The 17,373-nt window shown below is 39.3% G+C and overlaps 1 protein-coding gene across 1 annotated transcript; it reads left to right on the forward strand.

Annotated features, from left to right (window-relative positions):
- Positions 1-7,371: 7,371 nt before the first annotated feature.
- On the forward strand, positions 7,372-8,592 carry LOC135226296 (uncharacterized). The gene is made up of 2 exons (XM_064265735.1): positions 7,372-7,422; positions 8,176-8,592. Exons 1-2 carry the CDS (start codon positions 7,372-7,374, stop codon positions 8,590-8,592), a joined length of 468 nt encoding a protein of 155 aa, XP_064121805.1.
- Positions 8,593-17,373: the final 8,781 nt, after the last annotated feature.

Genomic DNA, 17,373 nt, shown 5'->3' on the forward strand with positions numbered 1-17,373 from the left:
CACTGAATCTCAAGCAAAATCACTAATCCTAAAGCATCACATAATGTCTATAGTTTCCTTTATTACAATCGCGTATCACTCAAACACGTTGGGCCGCCCACAGTCACAAATCGGCTACCACCCTCTGGCGAAGCTGTGCGGAGAAGACGAGGAAATGAGGCTGGTTTCAAAGGACGTCCGCTACCGACGCTGCGCCCAAAGAAGACCAGGAGTGTGAGGAAAGCTAGGCTAAGTCTACACAAATAAGAAGCCATTGTTAGATCCATTTCTTTAAGGCATTGTTAGGCGTATTTAGTGGTAGTGCCGTCACCAATGCAATTATTTGTCAAGGGGCCATGGTGGTTCCGCAACGAATGCTAAGAGTTCGTGTTTAACGTTGTGTACCGCCGAAAGTTTGAGCGCGATTGTTAAAGGTGTCACATGAGTCAAGTTTTATCAGGCATATGGTGGTTCTGCAACGAAGGGATTAAAATGTTCATGAGCGAATCTTAACGAATTTGGCGTACGTCATTAATATTTAACAGTTATGGAAGAGGGGAGACCTTAAGTTTAAGATTCTGATGGCTGCTCAAATTTATTCTACTGGCGTCGTAAGAGGGACTGGTTAAGTAGAGCAACTAATGTTGTTTTGGATAATATTCAAGTTGGGTAAATAATTTGTTTGGAGAACTATTCAGGGTTGGGCAATTAATTTTGGTTTGGAGAATTATTCAGCAGATAATCTTGCACATTGGTAACCATGCGTGAAAACATTTGGGTCATTTAATGTGGGAATTGTTGATTGCTGGGCATTGGTTTGTGTGTAGGGTGTATTTAACTAGGGTTCTTACAATCTTACCTTTTGTAAAAAAGAAAAAAAAAAAAAATATATATATATATTTATATATAGCTATAGGTTGTGATGGTGCCCGGATTTGTGCCATTTCTTCAGGGAGGGGCGTAATTTTGTGGGGCATGCAAACTACATCTGGGTGAGTTTCCAGGGCAAGGGCTGATTGGCAAATTTGAGGGGCTCAAGATCGTGTTTGTGGGTTGGTAACAAAATTTGGTAGGATCGTGTGTCCCAGCTAGGGACCCATGATGAACCACGGTACAGGGTTAATAGCAATTAGAGGGGCAGGGCGTGCTCGAGTCGGAAAGCAGTGCATCATGTTAAGCCTCATGGTGTATTAATTCAGGTTCGTAGGATGATTTTCCACAGTCTGTTTGCCGCTTGCAGTAAGGTTTAAGTAATAATGGCTGGGTCACGAGACATTGTTGCATTCAGGGTTGCTCCTAGACTTGAAGGATCTTTGTGACGTCGCAACTGAATAAGGTACTGGTAGTTGTCTTCACGGAGTGGTGCGGGTTTTGGCAACTCCTTGGTTAGGTCAGCTACAGTTCGACTAGGGAATTTCGTTAGTTCATAGGGAGTGGCCAGAGCTGAATCCAGGAAAATGGAGACCCTTAAAGTTGTGCAATTGAGGGGAGGGTTTGAGAGCAGAAGCCTCCAATGGGGGGGAACAAATCTGCATTGTATCAGCGTCCTGAGCGAGTCACTAGAGAAGGAGGGCAGGAGTGTTCAGGAATTTTTTGAAGGAACTTGAGGTCAGGCAGAACAGTGAGATCAATCAGGACCAAGAGGCAGGAGAGGACATTGGGCCAATCCCAGAGGAGGAGGAACATTTAAATGTGGGGGATAGCGCATCAGTTATGGGTAGGCAATCTGTTGCTTCAGGGGGCTCTAAACAGTCAAGCGTGAGTTCTACTGGGAGTAGGCGTGTGCTGGCAGCTGCTTCTAGAGCCAGGTTGGAAGCAAAATTACAGAAGTTGGAAGAGCTGCAAGCCATAGAGAGAGAGGAAGAAGCCTTAAGACAGAGGAGGGAGAAGCTTAGGTTGGAGGCAGAGATAGCTGAGGTGGTGGCAGAGGAGAAGGTTTTACAACAATTTGACGAAAATAATAGAGAAATAGCTCCCGTCACTAGGATAAGGAAACACATAGACCCTGACAATGGACAAAGGAAAGTGAACAAACCCATGGGCTTAGGTGCAGTAGCGCCTGAAGTTAGCTCAGGTGGGAATAACCAAGGGGACTTAAAGTAATAAGGAAATCTTGCAGACATTAATCTCTTGCAGCCTCAAAGGCTTGATGCCCAGCAGGATATGGCTAAGTTTGATGGAGATTATACAAAGTACTTTAGGTTCATCCGCTCATTCGACGACATATTTAGCAGCCAGCTGACAAATGATAAGGAAAGGCTGAGGTATCTGGATTTATACACAACAGGTAGGCCAAATGAGATAGTGGCAGCTTGCCTCCACTTAGATGCTTCAGAGGGGCTATAGGCAGGCAAGAAAATTGCTGGAGGAGCGATACGGACAACCTTGAGCAAATAGCCACCGCTACGTGGATAGGTAATCCAAATGGAAGGACATGGGGGAGAATAATGCAGAGGACTTGATTTGATGAGTATGCGGTGATGCTAAAAAACCTGCAGAAATGCAATTTCGTGCGTCCCTTATGGTGTCGCCGAATTGCAGAACCAAAAAACAATGAGGTTGATCCTGAGCCAATTCCATCTATTGTGCGGGACCGATGGTGTAGAGTTGCCGACAAGATAATTAGTGAGAAGAAGCAGACCATACAGTTTGATGATTTAGTTAGTTTCATTGAAGGGGAGGCTAGGGTCTTAAAAAAAATCCCTTGTTTGGACGCCACCTGTTTTTGAGAGTGGTAAAAAGGGGGCCCACCCCTGGTTAGGAGAGGGTTCAGCACCAAGCAAATCACAGGGTTTAACGAGTGCAAGGAAAGTTTCATGTAACAAAATTGGGGAGGCTCCACTTTCATGTTGGCACTGTAAAGGACCACATATAAGATGAATGCGACCAAATAGCTAAAATGGGGACATGAGGACAAACTAAACACCATTAAGGAATTGAGGGCTTTGTTTTAGTGTTTGAGAAATGGTCATATGTCCCAGTATTGCAGGTACAGGAAAAGGTGCAATGTGTGTAACAAAAACCATCCAACTCTGTTTGCACCGACACCAGGAAGCAGAAGTGGTGGAACCAGAGAGCGCAAATAGGGCCTTAGTGGTTCAGGGGGAAAGGTACGCATGACAAAATTGCTATGTTCAGAGCAGTTAAGGGGGTAGTGCTGGCACAGGGATGTCAGTTGTGCCCATAAGGGTTAGGTCCAGGGAAGGAAGGAGGTTGTGACGAGGGCCTTTTTGGACAATGGGAGTTCTACATGCTTTTGTTCAGAGGCATTAATGAAGACATTAGGTTGCACTGAGATGCAAGACGTAAAGGTGAATGTTGAAACCATCAATGGAACAGGGGAAATTGCATGTAGCCTAGTCTCAGGATTGTCAGTATTAGACTATGAGGGTAAGAATTGCATTACACTCCCCCCAGTGTTGAGCACCTCCCGCATACCTATTGATGAGTGTGATGTGATCAGGGCCGGAGATCTGGAACGCTGGCCACATCTGCGAGAAATAGATATCCCAGATGTGGATGCCGAAGTGGGTTTGTTAATTGGGAACAATGTTCCTCACTTACTTGAGCCGAGGGAAGTCATTAACTCAACCCACCTCCATGAGCCACATGCCATACGAACATTATTGGGCTGGGCAGTCTGTGGGGCAAAGGACAAGAGGTGTCAAGAGCACATCAATAGGATCCAAGTAACTAGCAGGCGTTTGGAGTTGGACCGCATGCAGGTGGAAGATTATAATAGAGACTTCCAGGACATGGCATCTCCCAAAAGGGAAATGTCTGCAGAAGATAAGAAATGGCTAGATCTAATTCAAAGGGGGGTTAGAACTGTAGAGGGGGGTTATGAGGTGCCACTGCCTCTGGCGCGACAATCTTGGACCTTGCCTTGAGAAACAAGAGACATTGCATTGCTCCGTATGCACAGTCTTCGTAAGAAGCTAATGAAGGATGGTACCTACGCTAAGCAATACAGTGCCTTCATGACCGAGATGCTACAGAAAGGATATGCTGAGCGAGTGACCTCGGCCAGCCAGGAAAAATGTATGGTATATCCCTCATTTTGTGTGCAACATCCAGACAAGCCAGACAAGGTCCGTGTTGTATTTTGACTGTGCGAGCAGGGTGGAGGGCACGTCGTTGAATGACCTAATATTGCAGGGACCCGATTATTGATGAACTCTTTGCTGGGTGTGTTGGTTAAGTTTAGGGGAGGTCTGTTTGCCTATTCAGGGGATATAAATACAATGTTTTACCAGGTACGGGTACCAGAACATCAGCGGACTACCTCAGGTTCTTTTGGTGGGAAAATAGTTTAATGAGGAGCCAACTGAGTTTAGAATGGCTGTACATCTGTTGGGGGCCTGTTCGTCACCCAGCATTGCGAATTTTGTGCTGAGACAGACAGCAAGGCGACTTTTCGGAAATGGGTTAGCCAATGGAGCACGTGGGAACACCGGTTGCTAAAAATTTCTATGTAGAACGACTGTTTGAGAGCCGAGGATCGTCAAGATGCCTTGTTAAGTAATTTGTTAGAGGTTAAGGAGCTTTGCGAAAAAGGGGGATTTACATTGACTAAGTTCAGTAGCTCATGCGTGGAGGTTTTGTCATCCATCCCAAGGGAGTGGTACGGTAAGGGCCATTTCAGGGTTCATAGATGGATCAGGGCCAAATAAGACAAAGGCATTGGGAGTACAGTGGGACTTGGCCACTGATGAATTGGGTGTCCAGGCAGATCTGGTTTCAGTTCCAAGGACTAAACGCAGCTTGTTGTCAGCCATAGCCTCAATTTACGACCCCCTTGGCATATTGGCACCAGTTTTAATTGAGGGACGGATAATTGTGCAGGACTTGTGTAGATTGAAGATAGGCTGGGACAGGGGATTGGACTCCAACACCACTGATCGCATCAGGGTGTGGGTGAACAAGTTGAATCAGACCAGAGGGATAAGTGTGCCAAGATGCCTAAAGGTTATTGGGTGGGAGTCAGCTACCCTAATACAGCTGCATCTGTTCTCGGATGCGAGCATCATGGCTTTAGGAGTGTGGCATACTTGCGGGTCACAGATCGGTGGGGAAATGTATCCTGTAGATTCATTATGGGAAAGGCAAGGGTTAGCGCCCTTGAAGGACGTTTCAGTACCCCCCGCCTAGAGCTTAGTGCAGCTGTACTAGCCGTAAGACTTTGGAACCACAATTCTGGCCATGATAGATTTCAAGGTGGACGAGGTCTATTATTGGACAGATTCAACAACGGTCTTGCGTTATATTCGGAATGATCAAGCTCGGTACCAAACATTTATAGCAAACAGAGTCTCTATGATAAGGGAAGGAAGTGATCAGAATGAGTGGAGGTACGTTAACTCTGAATGGAACCCGGCAGACGATGCATCACGCTCCAAGCAGTCTGAAAGGTGGAGAACAGGGCCCGGGTTTTTGCTGAAGGAGGAGTGTTTTTGGCCAGCAGCCAGCCAGCCCACATGTCCAACGGTGTGGAAGGACTAGAAGTTAGGCGGAGATAGGTCCCAAAAGGGCGCAAGTCTGCCAAACAATTAGCTTCAGGTTGGGTTTGGATTGTAGGCACGACAGGGTGGCATAAAATCATCCACTACTCAAAGTGGATCCGGCTACTCAGAGCCGTAGGTTGGGTTCATATTGTTTACCAGGTATTTAATGTGCAAACATAGGCAGCAGCTTAGCGAACTAAACATGCATTTGTCTACACAAGTTATGAGCTTGGCAGAGACTGTGGTTGTGCAGGTAGCACAGCGAATGATTATGAGGTAGAAATAGCAAGTCTTGAGAAGGGCAGCACATCAGGGTTTCCAGCTCCTTAAGAAAATTGAAACCAATCCTGAGAAATGGGCTATTGTGCGTTGGAGGGAGGTTATCACTGGCGAATAGCCCCGCCCCGAGCGAAAGGAATCCAATTATTCTGCCATATAAGGGCCACCCTTGACTGACATAGTTATCCAGTATTATCACGAGCGTTCCAACCATATGGGTCATAATGTATGTTCTGGGTCTAATGAGGGAGAAATTTTGGGTGGTTAAGGGCAATGCAGCGGTGAGGCGCGTGCTAGGGAAATGCATAAAGTGTCGCAGGTACATGGAAGGGTAATTGAACAGCAAATGGCCGATCTACCACCTGATCGCGTGGAGTCAGGGAAACCACCCTTCTATCGCACCGGGCTGGACCTTTTTGGACCATTCTTCGTGAAAAGGGGCAGAGCGCAGATAAAGCACTGGGGAGTTATATTCACCTGCTTGAACATTTTGAGGGGCCACAACATTGGAAGTAGCATCAAATCTCACATCAGACTTATTCATTAGTTGCCTTCAGAAGGTTTTTAGGCTCGTCGTGGACATGTTAGGACGATTAGATGCGACTGCGGCACTAATTTTGTGGGATCACGGAAGGTTCTAGACTCCAGTTATGAGTTCTTGGGAGAAAACAAGGTTCGAAATGATTGCTCCAGTGTGGGGGTGGAATTTGTTTTTCATCCCCCGGGCGCCTCACATTTTGGAGGAGTATGGGAACGATTGATAGGTAATGTGAGGAGGGTCCTGGATGTAGTCTTGGGGACACAGCAATTGGATTATGAGGGATTGTGTACACGTCTTTTGTGAGGTGGAAGCAACAGTTATAGTAGGCCCCTTACCATTGTCACCTCAGACAGTAGAGACCCAGCTCCACTCACACCAAACAAGCTTTTAAACATGGGAGAGTCACCCGCAGGGTGTGCCATGTTGCAACAGGTAGCTACTCTAAGCAGAGATGGAAGCAAGTGCAGCACATGGCTGAGCAGTTCTGGGCACGTTGGAAACGCGAATACCTGTCGGGGTTACAAAAAGCGACAGAAGTGGTTCAAGGAACGACGAAACGTCAGGGTGGAGACATAGTCCTTATGGTCAATGAAAGTGTAGCACGCTGCCATTGGCCACTGGCTCGAGTAGTACAGACTAAAGCAGGGAAAGATGGACTGGTTAGGACGGTGACTGTCAGAAGGGAGGGCAAGGATTATGATAGACCACTGTCGAAACTTGTTTTAATTCTGGAGGAAGAGCAGGACCTAGTGGACAATGCTAGGCAATAGGTGTTGAACCCTCTTGCGGTCAAGAGGTTTCAAAGGGGCTGGGTGTCGACGCGGAAAGTTTGGGCATCTTCTCTGCGCGACTGTTAACAATATAGTCCGCTGCGCGATGAAAAACAGCTGTTTTTGTGGTAAAGAAAAGTTTGGTAATTGAATTTCGGGCCACTCGATGTAAGACATAAGCGTATACTCTTGTCCCATAAAAAAAAGGAAAAAAAAAATTTATTTACGAGTGAACAAGTTCCCTTTTGTGGGCACTAGGGGTGATTTTGGACGCTTTCCCTATTTCCTCTCTCCCTTCATGACGAGCAAGAAAAAGGAACCATTGGCTCGGTTCCCGCCGCCTGGTCAAGTGCGTGGGAGGGAAGCTCGCTTTGTGTTTTAAACCTAGAAGCAGACTGTGATGGCATGGCCTTGAGGAAATTAAGCGATTTAGGAGGAATGTAGGCAGTGGACCACGAGGGGATTAAGACGGACGGTCCTTACGGTGGGAAAGCAAACGATTTGTGACTGTGGGCGGCCCAACGTGGGTTTGAGTGATACGCGATTGTAATAAAGGAAACTATAAGACAGTCGCGTATCACTCAAACCCACGTTGGGCCGCCCACAGATCAAGAAACTTAAAACTAACAACAATGAGCAACATTAAATTAAAGCGGAGCACTGTAAGGAAGTGTAAGCTCCCATTAGAATCTTAGGGATATTATTCCAAGACTTGGCACTGACAAAAAATGTTGAGTGACACTGTTGAACTACAGAAGGAGGCACACAACGGGAAAGGTCAACACGAATCTGTAATCACAAGCTAAAAAGACAAGTGGGCAGACGCCCCCCCCCCCCAACATAAATTTAACCAATCCCACCCTCATCCACACTTTCCTCTACACGCTACAGAAAAAAACGCAGGACAAATGACTTACCTACACACAGAACAAAAAAAACACAAACACATGTACTCATCCCAACTCCAGATACTCAGGACGAGATCACTGAGACACCAACAACTGACGCAAACCAACACACAGCCAAGAGCAAAGAATGATAACCACACAACTCAACAACAACACGACAGCAACCAAGAACCACAATCACATAACACAACAAGAACACGGCAAGCAACCAAGGACCAAAACCCCACAACTCGACAACTCAACAACACAATAACCAAGGACCACAACCCCACAACTCAACAACACAAAAAATAAACAAGAACTACAACCACAACTCAACAACACAACAAACAAACAAGGCTAATAACCACAACAACTACCAAGGACTACAGCCACAACAACAACAACACCAAGAAACCACAAAAGCTCACCAACAACCCCACTCCACAACACCAAACCAACAACCCCACAAGCCCACACCCAACCACTCACAGCAGCACCAAAAAAGCACAACAGCTCCCCAACAACAACAACAACAACAACCCTTAACTATAACAACTCAACAGAAACTCACAAGCTCAACAACTTCCCAACACTCAAGCACAACAACCTTCAAACACACAGCGCAATAACTCAAATAACTCCCCGAAAACACAACACAACTGACCAACAATACTGCCAAGACTGCTGCCCAAACGTCTGTCCTTCACGATTTCTCATTAGAGACTGCCTCTAAATACAGACCAGACTTGCGACCGACCCAGCAGACACAAACCCTCACCGAACGAGCAATTCGCTGTTTAACTATCCATTCACACGATCACAAACAACCTAACACCACTTACATTCACCTCTCTCTCTCTCTCTCTCTCTCTCTCTCTCTCTCTCTCTCTCTCTCTCTCTCTCCTCAAGGACGTTGTCAAATGGAACTCCCATAACTCCTCCATAACAAATACTAGCAATGGTAAAGTTACATACAATGAAAAATGCAAAATGAGAATTATGCTAAAGATTCGAATTATCTATGATTCAATATTTCATTAATGCAACGAAATTACTGTTAGCAAAGTATCACATACTAATATAATTTCTACAGTGATTACACAAGAATATCACAATTGCATGAACTCGCGTGGGTCTCTAAAGGAGAAGGAAATGATAAGGATGGGAAAGTGAGCAACTGTTAGAACAACAGATGAGTGCAAGGAACAGTGGGTGAAGGGATGGCGGAGCAACTTCCTATTTCATTTACCTTAGTATGTGGACGAGACGTGCAGAGATAGAACCAGGACGTCAGAGGAAGGACTTCAGTCACTTGCAGGTCTTCACCAAGGATCCAAAAGGAAGGTACTCCTCATCAGGCAAGAACCTCAGGAACTTCAGGAATCATAGCTTACATAGGGCTGTCAGGCCGGACGTCTAGGCAGAGTCCAGTCTTCAGACAGCTTAGTTGCAGTAGAAGCTAGCTAGGTTCAGCATCAAGACACAAGTAGGCCATATCAGCTGGCCGAGTCATCGGACGTGACACCATTTCAGAATGGATAGACATCGCAGTAAATGGCTAGGGTGTAATGCAGTTTGGTAGGACATACCCTGCCATATTTATACTCAATTTAGGAAGGTTCTGGAACTATCTTGTCCAAACTAGATTGATCTCCTTAGGTCCTTTTATCTTTGCCGTTAATCCTCGCAGGTACCTGAAAAGATCGTTGGGCACTGGCAGGGGGGCTATGGAAAGAAAGGGTACAATTGTTGCTAGATTGGGTCAAGAGCTTTGGGTCAGTAGGCGAGAATACAGGTGTGAGGAGGCGGAGTCGCTGGTGCGGAAGACTACGACAGCAATGGCGAGGTAAAGGGTCAGGCCAGATGGACCACAGGTGAGAAGGTATGAAGTCTAGCGAATGAAGGGGCCATTATCTGTTAACGACTTGTGTGAAATTAGGTCTGGGACCAAAAAACAGTGGGAGAAAGGAGGTGGCTGACCCTTAAGTGCCATTGACCCTTCTTGGGCGGTATCTGAATATGACAAGCGATAAATCACTGTTGACACGTCGTTAAAACGACATTTGGCATGTTTTCCATCTACGTGGCCAGTGTTGGGAACAATGGAAAAGAGGCCAAGTCAAAAATGTCTCATGGCTTTCCAAAACATCAAAGCAACATAGATCACTTTACTCTAAAGATGAAGCAGATATTTTAGTTCCTTCGATTTCCCTTATATTTTGAATTCTTCCTTATTCTTAAAAATTCCCTTACGTTACTCCTCAAAATTTCCCTATTATTTCTCTCAGTTTGTGAGAAGAGAAAGAAGTACACAAGTGTCAAGACGACACTCGCAATAACTTTTGGTACCCCAAAAAATATTGTATCATAATAACGTTTGCTACTCAAAAAACAACTTTTATCTAAACACAACATTTGGTAAGCAGAAAATCCTGTATCTCTTCATTCCGTTTTGTTCTTACTAATATTTCGATGATATGTTGCAAACTTATAATATGGTACATTATACTTTAAAGGATGTCCGCATAAAACAAACATGTCCCAGTGAAAAATTTGCTACGCCAAAAATCTTGCTTATTTCCATCTTTTTACTTTTTATTTACATTTTGACAAAACCATACAAAATAAAATTTTGAAAAATTATATAAAAAAAAATGTATGCAAATTTTTCAGTGGTTCAGTTAACAAAGGCTCATGATTTCCTCAAGTTAGAAAATATTTAGTCCTCATGTAACAGAAAACGTCATTTCATTTAGATATATTGTCATATTTACTGTTCTACCACAGATGCATTTCATTTGTAGGCAAATTCTTTTGTTCATGGAGGTGGTCATCAAAGATTTTACACGGAAAAAGTTCTTCCTGTATTCGGTTTTTGGCTGCTGATAATTCTGTGAATTCTATCTGATAGTGCACTAACTTGAAGATATGAAAACCGAAAGTGATACCGAGGAAAATATCAATATCAGATTTTTAGTATAACAAGTTCCAGTCTTACGTATCAATAAACCCTGTAGTATTTCACCAAGATTGCCGTTTACGTAGGAAATAAGTGCCTAAAAACAGTAGTACGGTATAATGTGTTCTCTGGAGAAAATATATCATATTGCTAGTAATGAATAAAATGGAAACCATGTTCATCCAAAAATGCTGACTTTCATGTATTAAGTAAGCTACTTAAAACGTTAATATGGAAAAAATATCATCCATCTGGATAAAATATTGGTAATACATTACTAGTAACCAAAGAAGATTGTTAATACAAGGAGAACTGTATTACTGCAGTATTGCATTCCTAGCAAGAAAAAAGTTCCAATCTCGCTTTTAAAAAAAGGCCTTAAACTTGTACCAAAGCTGACATAAATGCAGGAAGTAAGTGCTTCAAAACGTTAATCAGGTCAAAAACGTTATTTGGAGAACATATTATCATATCACTGTCATTACTAATAAAACGCTTTAATTTTGTACCAAAGCTGACGTTAATGCAGGAAATAAGAGATTCAAAACCTTAGTAAGGTCAAAAACGTTCTTTGGAGAACATATTAATATCACATTACTGTCATAGTACTAATAAAATAAAGTCACAATTGTGTTTATCGAAAAGAAAGAAAGAATAATAATTAATTATGTACCAAAGCTGACCTTTATGCATGGAAATAACTGCTTCATCGTTAGATCGGTCAAAAATGTTCTTTGAAGAACATGAATATCATATTAATAGTAAACAAAGTCCCAATTGTGCTTAGCAAAATATTGACGTTTATGCAGGAAATAAGTGTTTCAAAACGTTAGTTAAGTCAAAACATTCGTTGGAAAAAAAAACAATATTATATTAGTCCTAATTGTGCTTATCAAAAAAGGCCTTAATGCTTATGAAAGTAAGTCGAAACTCTGCACCAAGGCTAACGTTTACGTAGGAGACAAGGGCCCTAAAACATTAGTAAACTAAAAACCACTCCTTTAACAAGACCTTTACTGCCGCAGTGGATATATAAATTTTTAGTAATGCCACATCAACAGACTGTTGCAGCGAAAGACGAGAAGACGCTGGGATCCAAATGAGATTCATGAAAAAAATTCGTGGTCCAAGACAACAGTAGAAATTGCAATTTGCATTTTATTTTGTGTCAGAAGAAGAGGCCGAGGATAGGGAAATTTATGCTTCGATGAGATGGAGGGGAGGGAAATTTAATGGAATACATTTCTTATTTATTTTAGAACGATGAAGAAGGGAGAATATTCCTGTGTGCTACATTCTTAACATTATATATATATATATATATATATATATATATATATCTATATATATATATATATATATATATATATATATATATATATATATCATATACATTTATAATATATATATATATAGATATATACATTTATAATATATATATATATATATATATACATTTATAATATATATATTTATATATCAGTTATTTTCACTTGCCAATCATAAAATTCAAAGTTACTTCACAGCATCCACATACTTGAACTTTCTAAACACATATAATACGAGTGAGCATTCTAAAAGCAACAGTGATCCCTTGAAAGACTTATTAAACATGCAAGAAATCAGACTTAATTTCATTAAAACATATGTGAGGTTTTCATGTAGGCTTAAGGTAATTAAATCACTTTAAATGTCTATATCCTTTATCCTAAATCACTTTAAGAAAATTGAAGGAAACAAAAAATCAACACTGGGTCTGTACACAAATTTAATTCTATCATTGGTGGTCAATAAGGGAAAAACAAAACTGTTAAAAAAATTTAAATCCCACAAGATAATTTTTAAATTCAAAATTTATAAGTGGAAATCACAATCATAAGAAAACATACTATTACATGAAAACCCCACAAAACTTAATTCATTCTTGAATTAATTATCAAACAGAATTAGATTAAAATTAATAAATCAAGAAGTTAAATTATTCTGGTAAAATTCAAACTGTTAAGAAACACTCAAGATTGGAGAAGAAAATCTATGTAAATGCATGATAAAGTGTATTCAACCATAGATAAAGAAACACTCGCCATAATCACAGCATTGATAAAGTTTGAAGTGGATGTAAACAAACTTGGGAATGGAGAAATTTTAGTTTTGTCTGACCACAACCTCCAATCCTTTATACAAAAGATGAAAAATCTGAACCAAAGATCAACAAGGTGGTCTTTTTGCCTGCAACAGTATAATTTAAGAGTGCAGCACATTTCTGCAGAGAACTATGTATGGATTCAAGCCCACTATAACTAATCATCTCGGGGAGGAGTTTTATGAAATGGCCTTGTAAAATTTATATTGCTGTATGGTACGGAAACAGCAAGCATGAGAAAAGCAGAGCAGAAGAGGATGGATGTGGCAGAAATGAGAATGCTTAGGTGGATGTCTGGGGTAACAAGAGTGGATAGGATCAGAAATGACTACATAAGGGGGTCAACTAAGGTGGTGGAAGTATCAAAGAAAGTGCAGGAGGGGAGGCTGAGATGGTATGGACACCTGTTGAGGAGAGATGAGGACCACGCTGGGAGACATACTATGGGGGTGGGGGTGCAAGGAAGAAGAAAAAGAGGGAGACCAAGAAAGAGATGGAAGGACTGTGTGAGAGGAGACTTACATGAGAAGGGAATTGATGAGGCAGAAGCACAAGATAGAAATAGATGGAAACGGCTCATCCGAAACGGCGACCCCATATAAAAATGGGAACAAGCTGGGAAGAAGAAGAAGAAGATTATGACCAAAACGTTTTGGATAGAATCTCGCCAAGCATTGTCAAGAAGTTACATCACTTCTTTCTTTCGAGAATATTCCATAGTTTGCTTTCAGTTTATTAGGGATTCTTTTGGATCTGACACTGTGTAATGTTACTGATAAATTCACTATCTCTTGTTTTAAATGGAATTCATAAACTTGTAGAGTCTCGTCCCCAGAATGATTTACCAAACATGATGTCATCCATTGTGGGATCTTATTGTTCAGAAGTTCCCATAGAAAGAGAGCGTTCCTGCCATTCTTAGTTTTAGACCTGTTGTGAGTAGATCTCTCTCTCTCTCTCTCTCTCTCTCTCTCTCTCTCTCTCTCTCTCTCCGCCATTGTGTAATCAGAAGAAACACGGTTTAATTGTGTAACAGGCCTTTCAAATGATTTTGGTGAATTTTGAAGTATTAGGTAAAGTGATATAGTTTTAGTGCACTTAAAATACTTAGAATATTTAGGATAATTCATTTCATTTTTTCTCCTTTGAAATGTGAGTGTTTTGTGTAATTTTTTTGGAAATGATTATTTATATATGTTGTATGGGTTACTATTTCTTAGTTCTTTCTCATTTTGGTGGTGAATTGAATTCATTTACACATTGTGTGAATGTATTAAACATGTTTTTGAATTCATGATTTGTGTTTAACATTGTTTTGTTTTATTTAATTTCAAATTTCAACGCTTGTGAATTAATATGCATTTACATAGATTTTCTTCTCCAATCCTGAGTGTTTCTTAACAGTTTGAATTTTACCAGATTAATTTAACTTCTTGATTTATTAATTTCAAGTTAATTCTGTTTAATAATTGATTCAAGAATTAATTAAGTCTTGTGGTGTTTTCATGTAATAGTAAGTTTTCTTATGATTGTGATTTCCACTTATAAATTTTGAATTTAAAAATTATCTTGTGGGATTTAAATTTTTTTAACAGTTTTGTTTTTCATTTATTGACCACCAATGATAGGATTAAATTTGTGTACAGACCCAGTGTTGATTTTTTTATGTTTCCTTCAATTTTCTTAAAGTGATTTAGGACAAAGGATATGGACATTTAAAGTGAGTTAATTACCTTAAGCCTACATGAAAACCTCACATATGTTTTAATGAAATTAAGTCTGATTTCTTGCATGTTTAAATAGTCTTTCAAGGGATCACTGTTGCTTTCAGAATGCTAACTCGTATTATATGTGTTTAGAAAGTTCAAGTATGTGGATGCTGTGAAGTAAGTTTGAATTTTATGATCATATACATATATATATATATATATGTATATGATTGGCAAAGTGTAAATAACTGGTATATATATATATATATATATATATATATATATATATATATATATATATATATATATATATATATATATATATATATATATATATATATATACCAGTTATTTACACTTGCCAATCATAAAATTCAAACTTACTTCACAGCATCCACATACTTGAACTTTCTAAACACATATAATACGAGTTAGCATTGGGAATGAGAAATTTTAGTTTTGTCTGACCACAACCCCCAACTCCTTTATACAAAAAGATGAAAAATCTGAACCAAAGATCAACGAGGTGGTCTTTTTGCCTGCAACAGTATAATTTAAGAGTGCAGCACATTTCTATATATATTATATATATATATATATATATATATAGATATAATATATATTATAATTAATTATATAATATAACATATCTATATATAATATATATATATAGATATATATAATATATATAATAATATGTATATAATATATATATATATATATAATATATGTATTACATATATATATATATATTATATATATATATAATATTATTATATACAGATATATATAATTATTACATATTATATATGATATATATATATATATATAATATATTATATATATAGAATATCTATATATATATATATACTATATATATATATATATATATATTATATATATATAGTATATAATAATGTAAGCATATACACAGGAATATTCTCCATTCTTCATCGTTCTAAAAAAGAAGAAATGTATTCCATTATATTTCCCTCCCCTCCATCTTATCGAAACATAAATTTCCCTATCCTCGGTCTCTTCTTCTGACACAAAATAAAATGCAAATTGCCATTTCTACTGTTCTACTGTTGTCTTGGACCACGAATTTTTTTTCATGCATCTCATTTGGATCCCCGCGCCTTCTCGTCTTTCGCTGCAACAGTCTGTTGATGTGGCATTACTAAAAATTTATATATCCACTGCGGCAGTAAAGCTCTTGTTAAAGGAGAGGTTTTTAGTTTGCTAATGTTTTAGGGACCTTGTCTCTTACGTAAACGTTAACCTTGGTGCAGAGTTTCGACTTACTTTCATAAGCATTAATGCCTTTTTTGATAAGCACAATTAGGACTAATATAATATTGTTTTTTCCAAAGAATGTTTTGACTTAATTAACGTTTTGAAACACTTATTTCCTGCATAAACGTCAATATTTTGTTAAGTACAATTGGGACTTTGTTTACTATTAATATGATATTTCTGTTCTTCAAAGAACATTTTTGACAGAACTAACGATGAAGCAGTTATTTCCTGCATAAAGGTCAGCTTTACATAATTAATTATTTTTCTGTCTTTCTTTTCGATAAACACAATTGAGGCTTCCTTTTATTAGTACTATGACAGTAATGTGATATTAATATGTTCTCCAAAGAACGTTTTTGACCTTACTAAGGTTATGAATCACTTAATTCCTGCATTAACGTCAGCTTTGGTGCAAAATTAAAGCGTTTTATTAGTAATGACAGTGATATGATAATATGTTCTCCAAAGAAAGTTTTTGACCTGATTAACGTTTTGAAGCACTTACTTCCTGCTTTAATGTCAGCTTTGGTATAGGTTTAATGCCTTTTTTTTATAAGCGAGATTGGAACTTTTTTCTTGCTAGGAATGCAGTACTGCAGTAATACAGTTCTCCTTGTATTAACAATCTTCTTTGGTTACAAGAAATATACTACTAATATTTTCTCCAGATGATATTTTTACCATATTCACGTTTTAAGTAGCTTACTTAATACATGAAAGTCAGCCTTTTGGATGAGCATGGTTTCCATTTTATTCATTACTAGCAATATGATATATTTTCTCCAGAGAACACATTATACCGTACTACTGTTTTTAGGCACTTATTTCCTACGTAAACGGCAATCTTGGTGAAATACTACAGGGCTTATTGATAAGTAAGACTGGAACTTATTATACTAAAAATCTGATGTTGACATTTTCCTTGGTATGACTTTCGGTTTTCAGACGTAAAGCGAATACAGGAAGAACTTTTTCCGTGTAAAATCTTCGATGACCACCTCCATGAACAAAAGAATTTGCCTACAAATGAAATACATCTGTGGTAGAACAGTAAATAGGACAATACATCTAAATGACATGACGTTTTCTGTTACATGAGGACTAAATATTTTCTAACTAGAGGAAATCATGAGCCTTCGTCAACTGAACCACTGAAAAGTTTGCAGGTAGTTTTTTTTATATAATTTTCCAGAATTTTAGTTTGTATGTTTTTGTCAAAATGTAAATAAAAAGTAAAAAGACGGATATAAGCAAGATTTTTGGCGTAGCTAATTTTTCACTGGGACACGTTTGTTTTTTT

The sequence above is a fragment of the Macrobrachium nipponense genome, chromosome 14, assembly GCF_015104395.2.
Source record: "Macrobrachium nipponense isolate FS-2020 chromosome 14, ASM1510439v2, whole genome shotgun sequence".
NCBI classification, from domain to species: domain Eukaryota; kingdom Metazoa; phylum Arthropoda; class Malacostraca; order Decapoda; family Palaemonidae; genus Macrobrachium; species Macrobrachium nipponense.

Bases quoted from the DNA above. Each gene is read 5' to 3' on its own strand.
- LOC135226296 (XM_064265735.1), top strand. From the start codon at position 7,372: ATGACGAGCAAGAAAAAGGAACCATTGGCTCGGTTCCCGCCGCCTGGT. The intron at 7,423-8,175 runs GTGCGTGGGAGG...TAACACAACAAG, and splicing joins GGTTCCCGCCGCCTGGTCAA to AACACGGCAAGCAACCAAGG.